The sequence below is a fragment of the Aristolochia californica genome, unplaced genomic scaffold (genome assembly GCF_029961685.1).
Source record: "Aristolochia californica isolate CCGP_79_NKW_82.1479 unplaced genomic scaffold, dmAriCali1.0.hap1 SCAF_15, whole genome shotgun sequence".
NCBI classification, from domain to species: Eukaryota; Viridiplantae; Streptophyta; class Magnoliopsida; order Piperales; family Aristolochiaceae; genus Aristolochia; species Aristolochia californica.
In genome coordinates, this window is record NW_027181826.1 from 1,600,614 (window position 1) to 1,613,423 (window position 12,810).

A 12,810-nucleotide genomic window follows, 5' to 3' on the forward strand; every position below is an offset into this window, starting at 1 on the left:
TTTAGTCAGTAAAATTTATATAAATTGGGCTCTAAATTCATATCATAATTTCCTAAATTTTAGGAAGATTTATCGATTATTTATCTGAAAAATAACCTTTCTTTTTCCGACTTTATCTAACTCGAGCCGCTTCCCCCGTGAACCCAACTCTCCCAAACTCTTCGACTCCCGCCCTTTACTCATCTCATCTCGACGCCTCCCATGATTCTTACTCTGAAAGACTGAAACTGGTTTGAGGTGGGAGATAGAGCATCTTTTTCGTTATCTCTATGGAGCTGTCTTTGCTTGTGCAGAGACCCTTGTGTTTCAGGGGAAACTTACGTCCTGGGAGCTATCTGAAGATCAAGCCTTCCTCTCTCGGCTTCTCTGTCGGAAGATGGGAAGCCACGTCACTTGTACGTACTTCTGGATGCTTTTTCTCTATTTAGTTGATTTAGGTTGTTTTTGTTGGTCAAGCAGTAAATGGGTTATGAATTATAGTGCTTGTATTTTTGAGACCGTTTCGTCCCGGCGTTGTTTATGAATTGTTACTCAATCATTTGTCCTTTGTAGTGGATGTAAAAGCTACTGCACTTTTCTGATTGGGTTATATCTTCTTCGCCATTTTTTCCTTTTTTGCGTTTGAGTTTGCACTCTTGCGTACTTGATAAAAAATGTGTTTTATTTGTGTAGCTGCTCTGGTTTCCCTCTTTTAGACATTTTCTTTACCTGCATGGTCTGTCGGCCTGTCTTTTTTTTTTACTTGACTAATTTTAATCTTGCTTTCAGATTGGTTAGTGCTTCGGTCTTTTATTACCATGTACATATATTCGTGTAATGGTCAAAGGCTTAATACGGTTTTGGTGCTTCTGCATCAATTTCATTACAGAATGTCTGCTTTTCCGATGGTCAGATCCAACTCTAGGCTTGTATTTGTAAAATTATTAGAACAGTTGTAACCAGCTTTAGAAAACTTTATTTATGTTTCTCTTTGTAATAGTGTAGACAGAAATACTCAAGTGAATGTACTAGAACTGTAGCCTTTTTATTTTTGAGTTCATCCCTCTCTTACGCATGGACATTTCTTTCCTTTTTGCTCAAACTATTATTTTCTCTCACAATTTGGGTTTTGGTAGCTGCTCAAAACTCGAGATACAATTTTTGACTGTGTCAAATATATACCACATACATGTCAGTCGCTGATATTATGCTCGGATGGACCTGGTGCTAAAATTCATCTGGTAAAATCACTCAACTACTAGTTTTCTTTAGATTGGGAGGTTTCATTAATTGTATTAAAGAAGAAGGATTGTACTCTATGTAGCTATGCATGTCATTAGTCTAATTTCTACATATTTCAGCACTTAGGTGTATAAGGATATATTTGATCCTTTGTATTTTTTTCTCTCATTATAAATAAAGAGTAATAGAGAGTGCTAGTGTATGCAAGTGAGCATTCTCTTCTTTTGGTGCTTATTCTTCTCTCTCTACACATTTCCTCTCTAAACCCTAGTTCTTCTCCTTCATATTTCTTCTTGTTCTTCTCCTTCATATTTCTTCTTGTTCTTCTCAACTCTTCTCCTTCTTCTATTGTCATCTTCTTTACTTCAACCAACCCCGTACAAGATATGAAACCTAGAGTCTTACATGGTACCAGAGTAGAGGTTCTAGGGTTTCATGGAGATGCTCTGAAAAAAAAGGGGAAATCAAAGAAGAAGCCAAACATGCTTTACTCAAGGCATGTAGGAGCAGAATTTGAAGGCAGAAAAATTCATCTTTCCACACGTGACTTTGGCCATATGAGTACAACAAAATTCTTGTTTTTATGGTCTAAAAATTTAGTTTTTTATTGAATCCTTGAATGTCAAATTGAGTTCTGAAACTTCAGAGTGTTTCTGAGTTTAGCTTTCTAACTCCTACTCCTTGTCTTCAAATTCCAAGTTTTTGGTGCAATCTTCATTTCATCGATTTGTGTTTTTTTTTATATAAAAAAATCAATCTCAGAAATTCGAAAAGTGCCCTTGAAGGGTCTTCTGAAATTTATCTTAGTTTGATACATGTTCCTTGTTTTGTGGCATGAAACTCTAAAATAGGGTTTGGTGATATTTCTCTTATTAGTTCTTCTCTGTCTCGAGGTTTTATACTTGCTCTTTCCAGTCAATATTTCCTGCCTCCCTAAGAGTTTTTTTGCTGCTTAATTCAAGCCCAGCCATGCTTGTTATATGTCTTTCCATAGACATTAAGATTCTGGTTATACTTGGCTGGTGTTATACATGCACGTGAGAGTACATGCATGAATCTTAGGAGAGGTTGATGAATTCTGGAGTGTTGATTCACAACACTTGCTGAATTTTCTTTTGCCCTTTGCTAATTGCTGCCTACTTTGTTAAGTATTCCATTTAAATTTTCCAAAAGGGTTGAGAGTCTAGTCAATCACCATTGTACCTCTTAAGGGTTTATCCATTTACCCTTCATGGTCACAGTTTGTGAAAAGTTTTTTGATCCCGAGAGATCTTGCTTGACATCTGCCCCAGTTACCTCCACTTACCGGTAAAGAAGTTTCTTCCTACCAAAGATGGTTGAAGGAAGACACTCTTGTTATATGTTGCCTCATTAATAACGTGGAAGAACCAGTTGCCAACAATGTTGTTCACTTGGATACTGCCAAGGACATTTGGGAAACTTGTGCTAAATTATATAGTCTTAAAAAACTTTAAGATATTATTCAGGCAATGTAAATGACCAAGTAGGGTGACAATCCTAATGATTATTTTGCCTGGTTCAGAAGACTTCTCTAAGAATAGAAACTTTACTTCAGTCTTATTCTACAGATATTGCTACTCAAGAACGACAAAGAGAAGCTCTTGTTACAACCATCTGCCTTAACAATTTAAAGCCCTATCTTGATGTTGTAAAGTCTAAAGTTCTTGGTTCCACATCCAAACCTTCGTTTGATGATGTTTGTGCAACCATACTCCGAATTCCAGTCAAAGGACTTGATTTACTGCTTGAACAATTAGAAAGTTCTGCCATGTTTTTCCAAGGGAGGGAGAGTGGTAGTTATGGTAGAGGCAGAGGAAGAGGAAGAGGCGGCAGAAGTGGTAGTTGAGGAAGAGGAAGTGGTGGTGATTTTACTTATAGAACATAGAATAGTAATGAATTTTCTTCTAGAATATGTACTAGAAAAGTCTTGGAAGCTACATGACAAACCAGAAATTTTCAAGTCTCATCTAGCCTCTAACACTACATCTGAAGCAAGTAAAGAAGGCCCTATAGAATTCTCCAAGAGTAAGGTAACTTTAACAGCGGAAGATTGTGATGTCTTGTAGAAATTAAAAAGTATGATGACTTCTTCCACTAGTTCTCCTATTACTATAGTTGCCATTACAATTATGTCTTCTTTTTCTCATGTGCTAGCCCTTTATCTTGGATCATTGATTCTGGAGCTTCTGAGCATTTTACTAGTAAAATTGGAAATTTATCTTCTCTCTCTCCTTGTACAATGAATTGGTTTGTAGCCATTGTTGATGGATCTCAAACCAAAGTACAAGGTGTGGGTACTTCCACCTTGACTCCTTTGTTATCTTTTTCCAATGTCCTATATGTTTCTTAGTTTCTATTAAGTCTTATGTTTGTTAGTCAATTAACAAAGAAAATCAATTGTTTTGTGACTTTTTTCGTTTTCAGGATATCCAAATAAAGTAGGTGATTGGTGGAAACTATGAGAGAGGAGGCATCTGTCTCATCAAATCAACATGCAGTACAATGGCATAATGGGCTTGGTCATCCATCTTTGCCAAAACTACAATCTCTTATTCCTTCTTTAAAATCTTTCACAAGTTTACCTTGTGAATTTTGTGACCTGGGTAATCACCATAGAACTGTATTTTCTTCTAGACTTGATAAATTTAACACAAGACCTATTTCATTAGTACGTCAGATGTTTGGGGACCAATTCATGTTCCAAATATTACTCATATTTTGTTATATTTGTGGATGATGGCTTTATTTGATGAAAAAATGATCAAAAATTTTACTCATTTTAGAATCCTTTTGTACTGTGGTTCATTCCCGATTTGGTACAAAAGCGCTAGTTTTTAGATCTGATAATGGCAAAGAGCATCTCTCATCTCAATTCCAAACTCTTTGTAAGAAAAGGGAATTATTCATCAAACATCTTGTGTGTATACCCCTCAACAAAATGGTGTGGCTGTTAGGAAAAAATAGACATGTGTCAGAAGTTGTTTGAGCACTTATGTTGTCCATGAATGTTTCCCAATTTTGTTGGCCATATGCTGTCGTCGCATCTTGTTTTCTTATAAATCGTATGTCATCTAGTGTTCTTAGTGGAACAACTCATTTTTCAAAATTATTTTCTAGTGTGACTCCTTTCCCTTTACCTACTCAAGTATTTGGTAGTATATGTTTTGTGCATAAGTTATCTATCCATCGATCGTAATAAATTGATCCTCGAGCAGTTAAGTGTATCTTTTTGGGCTATTAAAAAAACCAAAAAGGTTATGTCTATGTGCCCCTACTCTTCATAAAACATTCACCTCAATTGATGTCACATTCTTTGAGGACAAACTCTATTATTTCTTTACATCTCCTCTAGGTTTTCCTTCTTCTATAGGGATGGCACAATTTATTATTCCGCCAGACCAGCCTATTTCATTGGATGAGCTACCTTTAGATGCACTTTTGGAGTCTCCTTCTCCTTTGGCTGAACCATTACCCTATTGTGTTTGGACTTCTATATGATACCTGACCTATTACTCTTCGCAAACAATCTCGTGCTTGTGTTCACAAACAGCCATCTATGTCTCATCCTATTTCCAATTTATTTCCACTTATTGGTTTGACAACCCTTTCTTATGTTTCGCTTCTTGATAGTTTTGAAGAGGCTTATGAAGATCCTACATGGAGAGATGCCAAGATGGAAGAGATGACAGCCATGTAGGGGAACAAGACTTGGGAGTTAACTTTCCTTCCTCATACAAAAAAATCGTTAGGCTGCAAATGAGTATTTAACTTAAAGTATAATTTTGATGGCAACATCGCTTGATATAAAGCCCGAGTGGTTGCTAAAGGTTACACTAAATCCTACGAAACCTTTTCACCTGTTGTTAAACTCAACTCGTTATGTGTCCTTATCTTTCTTGCTGCCAACTTCTGATTGTCATTTTATCAGTTAGATGTCAAGAATGTATTTCGTAACGGTGATTTACATGAAGAAGTTTATATGCTGCAACCACATGGGTGTGTGGTTGAGGTATGTAAGCTTAAAAAAATTATTTATGGGCTGAAACAGTCGCCACGTGTTTGATTTGAAAAGTTTAGTCAAGTTATACATAGATTCGGTTTAAAAGGTGTGGGCTTGATCATTCTGCGTTCACTAAGGAAACTAACCAAAGCATGATTTTTATGGTTGTTTATGTAGATGATATTTTTCATGGTATCATAGCAGCAACACAAGTCTGGGGCAAGTTTCTTTCGATTTTGTGGATCTTTTCTCCATTTTCAGCAATCTCCTTGAAGGTTTTTCCCGGATTTCTGGATTGGTAGGGTAAAAATTCCATTTCCCCCCTTTTTCTGCCTATCTTAGCCTATTGGCTGATGATTACTGCTTCAATTTGATTGATTGTTGGGATTTAGAAGTGTTTGATGATCCCAATTTAAGGAAATTTCTCAAATCTGTTTGCGTCATCAACCCAATGCTTGCATCATCATCCATATAGCCTGCATCATCTTGGGTTTTTGCAATTAGGTCATTCTTTCATCGATTTATGGCCTCAATTGTTGGAATTGATCACTATTGGTTATAAATCGAGTGAATTGGGTGCTGAATTGCCCTAATTGAATTCGGTGTGGGGCCCACTTGACTACATAAGCATAGAAATGTGGGGAAAGTGTTTCCCTTTGGTTAATTGACGCTAATGGATTGAATTGTGGTGTTTGGTGATATTTAATGGCTGATTCCTGCACACGGATTGTTGTCCAGAGGATTGCTGAGAGCTCAGATAACTACGATCCAGTTGAAATGGATCGAATTATTGTAAACTGGTCCAGATCAGTTTTGATGTATTTGAGGGCCAGAAGAATGGAAACATATTTAACTGATGATCCTCCGATGCTTGTTACTGAAGATTGAGTGGTAGAAGATAATTTAATAATGATCTGATTGGTCAACAATATGAAATCCAGATTTAGTGATCAGATTTTGAGTGCAGTATTGCTAAGGCAATGTGGACTACCTTGGCTTCTATTTTGTCCAAGATAGTAATTTGTCGAGGATCTATGAGTTATATGTGAACTCCATTACCCTAATCTTTCTCCTCTTTTCTCCAAATTCGTCACTCTTCCTCTTCTACTCCTAAAACCTTCTTTCTACAACTCTTCTTTGTCTTCTCACCCCTTAATCCTCTTTTACTGTGATTATACATCATGAAATCCTAAGTTTGAACAACATTATTATAACAGAGATGATATTAGTAGCATTCCACAATAAAATAAAATTTAAGTAGGGCATTCCAGTCCAAAGACTTGCGTTTGCTCAAGTAATTCCTTGGGATAGAAGTCCTTCAATCTACAAATGGCTTGATTAGTCTTAAAGAAAGTAATTGGACGGCATAGGATATAAATCCATTTGGTGCTTTTGTGCTCATGAATGGATATTGTTTTTTAACCTATCCCCCCACTTGGTGAGCTTGTTGTTGCATGTGGAGACAGATCTCAAGGAGAAGAAGAAAATCCTTTAGCTCATACTTCACTTTAGTGTTTTTATGCTTTACCTCAAAGATAATGTGATGCACAGGGTATCCATCCATTCTGGTCCATGGTTTGAGCTCATTGAGCTTGTTGAGCTTTTCTTCTATCGATTTGTATAGTGCTTTTCCAATGGTCTTCACTTCATTTTTTGCAACTCATATGGAGAATCATGAATACATTATTCTTTGCATCTAGGGACTTTTGTGTTGAGATCAAGTGTATATTCTATGTACCTGTTAGATGTATGCTGAAAATGACGTGGACACTGGATATGGAAAATCCAATGCGACCACATTTTAACTTTGTGAATTCCTTATTATCTGCTTCACACTGCTCAAGCTGCCAGGCCAATATTATCTGTATTTGGTTTGCATTTTTGTACCTCACTTTGCAAATGATGGACTGTGAAGGAAAATGTGAATTACCTTTTCATGGAATTGAAGACCTTGAGAGAGAGTAACAAGTTAAACTTGGGAACATCTGTTGATAATGAGTCTGAGAATTAGTGTTGATATTGGCTTGGAAGATGATTAGGGATAGTTGTTAACATCTTAATGAACTGAGACCATTCTCTCTTGTAACTAGAGCAGAAATAGGCTTAGAAATGAGTTCCTTCCTTTATTGTTTGTGATTCAAAGAATTTGTTCAGATTCACTATCTGGAGCTGAGGAAGTGATCAATTAGTGCTTTTTTTAATAATACATTAATAATGTATTGATTAAAAAAATGAAAAAATCTTAATAAAAAATATATGATACCAGACAAGTGGGGGCTGTCTGAGCATTGCGAAAGCATCTCAGAACAAGTGGGGACTATCTTCAACCCATGAACGAGCCCACTTTTCCTTATTTGGATTGCTTTGGCACCGTGTGAATGCACTTCTTGTTTTTGTATCATATACAGGCCCAAAAAAGGGTTTGGAATTTAAAAAATATGAAATTTGGCATGAGCATGTGGGAAGAGATATAATTTTACATAAGAGATCTCATCTTAAGACAAGTTAAAATCAAATAGATTAAATAGATATTGGTTATGATTAAAAAAAATTAAGAATTTTACTAGTGATTATCTGATATTTAAATATATATGACATCTTAAATGAAAATCTAAACTTTTAACTAATAAGGTCCTCAAAATTTTAATATTCAATAAAAATAAAGAAAGTTTTATGTGGAGCAAAAGTGAGTACTTGTACTCTCAGAAAGTCCAAATTATACACCATTGTAATGTTGAATTGGCGACCTGTATGTTGTTTGAGTGGGAATAATGCTTAACAATAACTCAAAGAGTTCTTAAATTTAAAAAAGAAAAAAAAAACTCTAAATGGGCTGCTTGGGAGGGTTAAGTAGGCCCCTTTGGCCCAACTAAACGAATAATTAAGACGCGTCTCGTGGCGCCACAATCTATACTTTCGAAATTTTCCTTAATTCTTATCCTTCTGCCAGCTACTGGTCATGGAGGACTAGTTCGAAGGTCTTGTGCGGTAGAAATTGCATTTTCTTTGGAGGGATTACCAGTGCTGCAAAAAGAAAAGTCTTCTTTTTCTCCTGCACTGCTGCTTCAAAGTGTTAGCTCAAAGAGAAACTTCCCATTTTCTTCTGAGTTTTAAAGTAAGGGCTTTTTGTATAGTTGCTCTGTTCCTTGCTTTTGCATTCCTTTCCTTTTCTACTGCTCTTAGAGTTCATTTTCTGAATTATTTAGTAATTTTTTTATTTTGTTCATATGGGTATACGGGTTAGTGTTGAGTGTCCTATGGATTCTGTTATTGTTTTCTTGATTGATGGCCTTGTTGACTGAAATGGCTCCTACATTTAACTCCTTAAGAGATGAATGCCATTTCTTTTGTTTTTGTTCTCTTTTTACTCATTTTGTTACTTAAATCTGATGAAGACTTCTGTTTCATATTACCTTAAAAAGACCTTTAAATAAAACTCCTGTTTCATATACTATTGAGGTCTTTCAAAACCAAATGGGGCTTTTTGTATGTTGGGAAAGATATTGTAACTAGTAGCTTGCAGCAGTGAAGTTTGAAACTGCATTTAAATTGAAGAGCATGAAAATTGTGGAGGGTATTTGCTTGTTCCGTCAAGTTGCTGCTTCTTCCCTGTATTTTGGAATTCAGCATACTGTTTCTTTTTGGTTGAAAAGATTGTTTGGTGGTGCAGTTTTATTTTGAGATACTAAATTTACCGTGATTTTTCTTTTGCTTACAGGGGCTCTTCCCATCCCCAAAAATTTATTCTGGTCAACTGAATTTAAGATCCCATGGTTATATGATTCCACGTGCTGCCGATATGGCGGCTGGAAAATCTGATGAACCTCAAAAGCTAAACTTGGAGGGAGCAATGGATACCATAAGAAGCTTCTGGCACAGTTTGCCCCTGCCTGTTAAGAGATTTCCCTGGGATACGGCATTTGGTCATTTTGTAGAGATTATCTTTGAACTTATTTCTTCAGTTATCAAGTACTTATGTATACCATTGCTAGCAGTTTCCTCACTGAGTGAGCTCTCTTACTGTGCTCATGAACAAAAACTGATTCTTACACCTATCCCCCTACTCGGTGGGCTTGCTATTGCTGGGATCTTAAACAATGCAGCTTTAGATGTGGCTCCAGATCTCAAGGTGAAGAAGAAACTCTTTTAGCTCCTACTTAAACATTTGTTTGTTGAAGCTTTGACCTCAAAGTCAACGTGATGGCATAAGTTATACATCCATCCTAGTCCATGGTTTGAGCTCATAGAAATTTTCTCCTATTAATTTGCATGGTTCTTTTACAATTGTCATCCCTTTGTTTTTTGCAATTCACATGGCATTTATGGATATAATATTCTGTCATCAGGGACTTTTGAGTTGAGATCAATTGTGTACCCCATGTGTTTGCTACATGTATCATGGATAATGACATGGATACTGGGAATGGAACTACATGTTAACCTAGTTAACTCCTGTATTTATTGGAAGTGGTCTGTGTGCCAGGTTGGAGGATTCCCTTGGCATTTGCTCTTGATGGCATTTTTCTTCACACTACTCAAGCTGCCAGGTCCATACTATCCGTACTGGGCTCGCATTTTTGTTCCTCATTTTGCTAACGGTGGACTGTGGAGGACAGTATGGTTTACCTTTTTGTGGTATAGACAATCTCAAGAGAGTTCAAAGTTGGACTTGGGAACATCTATAAATGATAACGAGTCCAAGGAGTAGTGTCGATATTATCTTGAAAGATGTTTAGAGAAGGTAATACTTTTTGTTTTACATCTGTAAAAATTCAGACCATTCTCTCATGTAACTAGAGCAGAAATAGGCACAGAAAGAGGTCATTCCTTTCTTTAGATGTCTTGAATTTTTTTTCAGGTTAACTATCTGGAGCCAAGGAAGAGATCTGCTGCATAGATATGGTTGAAAGGGTGTATGAAGATTTCTAACTCTTTTCTGCTAAATGTTTGCTTGCTAGATGATAGAAGTTAATTTTATTTCATGGAGTTGAAATGAGTGTCTTCTAAAAAACTCTACCTCAAGTCCTACTATTTTGTCATATTCCAACCGCAATGCTCTGAATGATCTGCTTTGTCAAACCCCTGTTTATTTCTTGTACCTTTTATAACCCTTATTCAAAATTTTCTGAGAATCGTATAAGAGTAAGCTTATTGTGCATTAAGTTGAAGCAGATGGTTGAGTTTTTTTAAAATTCCTCTTGCATTGTTAAAGCAATTAACTGTTCCAGCCATAATTCCCACCTTTCTTCTAGATCTGACAACTCACTGAGTAACCGTTGCTGTTGTGTTCAAATTAGTGTTCTTTCATGCACCATTGTGAAAGCATTAACTTTTACTTTTCTGCTGTTTCTATTAGAATAAATACCTGTAAGAAGAGGCATGCTTTCATTATTTTTATGCACATGGTTTCAGAACATGTTTTCTATTGGAATATCTTTACTGACAGGCATGCAGATTTATGGGAGACAATGGCTTCTGTCTAAATTTATTGATACAATGTAGAAACTTTGTGAATAAACAGAAGAAAGTGATTGAAAATTTGAGGATTACCAGAATGACAAAAAAGGAATCAGGGTTTGTGATGTTTCTTCTCTTAGGCTCAACTGTTATCGTCTGAGCTGATAGCTTTCCTACTAAAAAGGAGAAACTACTCAAATGAGAGTTCCATTTTACCATTTGTCTGGATTCACATGACAATATATATTAGTGACAACGGTATGCATTTATGAATTACACAGTTGATCTAATACGAAAAGTCGTTTGGTGAGATAGCCATTGATTGGACGGTTGAAATAGCTATTGATCAAGATTAGATGGCTGAGATAATCGTTTCGCATGTTTCACACCAAATAACTTTTCGTATTGGATCAGCCCTCTTATCAACTATATGCAACTATCTTTCTGTTTCTCATCATTGACATCTTTGTGAGAATTCTTATTGTATTCTTTACTAATCCATATTGAACTTCTCAAATTTGATTCTGGTCATGCTTGAACTTCAAATGCAGTTGCACCCACCTTTGTTTTAATTCTCACCATTTCACCTCTTAACCACGCATTAAGGCCAAAGGAAGAATATGAGAAGGGAATTGAGAAAAAGAGAAACAAAAAATTAGAGTCGACTAAGGGGTGAAGAGGCTTGTTCTTTGGTACAAGTTGAGTTCATGTCAGTCAAGGTTATATGGCTCCTGATATGGTTAAATTAGGTGGTTGAATGATATGTTAAGTAGCTGTTTCCAACTTGTTTTAGTTTTAAAAAGTTAATTCAATCTTTTCTTTTTCAAAGTCCACTATGGTAATGTGACTTTTAGTTGGGGTAAATTAAAAGTATGGTAAGATGTTTGTAACAATCATGGTTTTTAAACTTGTTAAGTTGGCTTGTATTTCTGGTGAGTTGGATCAAATTTTGGATCGGGCGAGTTAGGTCATATGGAGAGATTTGATTGTTTTTTTTGGTCGAATCCCTTTTGACTTGTTTGACTTGTTTGACTTGCTTGAGTTTGGTTACACTAGCGAGTCTGATTTGATTGGCCAATTCAACTTGGATTGTTATGTATTCGAATCTAGATGTAATCTCTCTCTCTCTCTCTCTCTCTCTCTCTCTCTCTCTCTCTCACACACACACACACACACACACACACACACATTATTTCAGTCATTCGATCGATGATTATCTTAGTCATTCGATCAACGACTATTTCAGTCGTTCGATCAATGATTATCTTAGCCATTCGATCAACGACTATTTCAGTCGTTCGATCAATGATTATCTTAGTCATTCGATCAACGACTATCTTGGCCATCCGATTAATGACTATACACACACACACACACACACTTTAGCCATTCGACCAACGACTATTTCAATTGTTCGATCAATAATTTAGCCATTCGATCAACGACTATTTCAGTCGTTCGATCAATGATTATCTTAGTCATTCGATCAATGACTATCTCAGCCGTCCGATTAATGATTATCTCAATCATTTTGTATCAAATTTTTTTTGTATTGGATTAGCCGTGATATATATGTTTTTTGTTGTTGGTTATACATGCCCTTATACCATGTTCCTTGAGCCAATGACCCAATCCACATTTAGTAGTCATGGCTTGCTTTAAAAATCTGAAGTGTGTTTTGCAAATGAGGTTGATTATTTTCATACTGAAACATATTGAAATTACTCTAATCATTTAACAAATACAAAATGAGTACCATTTATCTAGTTCATTTTAGAAAATCATTTCTCTCACCTATCTCATTTAATTTTATGACAAGAAAGCAAAAATTACTTTTTGAAAAATTTTAATCAATTTTTAAGGAACCCATTTTTACCTTCTACCATGCAAGGGATTAGGGGGAAGAATAAAAGAAATTAACTACAACAACAAGGGTTTAATATTTCAATCCACTCTAAGAGCTCTTTTGCCTTGGAATTAAGACTTCTACTACAGTTAGCAGAATGACATCTACAACATAGACACCTAGGTCCCAATTAAGGGATATTACAACACAATTGAAATTGGCAGTTGTACAAGGGTTACTTGCTTTCAATGTATGAATACACCTC

General features: G+C 35.9%; 1 protein-coding gene across 3 annotated transcripts; it reads left to right on the forward strand.

Moving 5' to 3' along the window:
* The first annotated feature begins 142 nt into the window (after nucleotides 1-142).
* LOC137952196 (uncharacterized) lies at nucleotides 143-11,271 on the forward strand. 3 transcript variants are annotated; one of them, XM_068799269.1, is made up of 5 exons: nucleotides 143-395; nucleotides 1,116-1,220; nucleotides 8,961-9,371; nucleotides 9,726-9,983; nucleotides 11,251-11,271. In XM_068799269.1, exons 1-4 carry the CDS (start codon nucleotides 270-272, stop codon nucleotides 9,948-9,950), a joined length of 867 nt encoding a protein of 288 aa, XP_068655370.1. In that variant the 5' UTR covers nucleotides 143-269; the 3' UTR covers nucleotides 9,951-9,983; nucleotides 11,251-11,271. The 3 variants fall into 3 exon arrangements, with proteins under 3 accessions (XP_068655370.1, XP_068655368.1, XP_068655371.1); XM_068799267.1 differs by lacking the exon at nucleotides 11,251-11,271 and adding an exon at nucleotides 10,101-10,817; XM_068799270.1 differs by lacking the exons at nucleotides 1,116-1,220; nucleotides 11,251-11,271 and adding an exon at nucleotides 10,101-10,816.
* The last annotated feature ends 1,539 nt before the right edge of the window (nucleotides 11,272-12,810 follow it).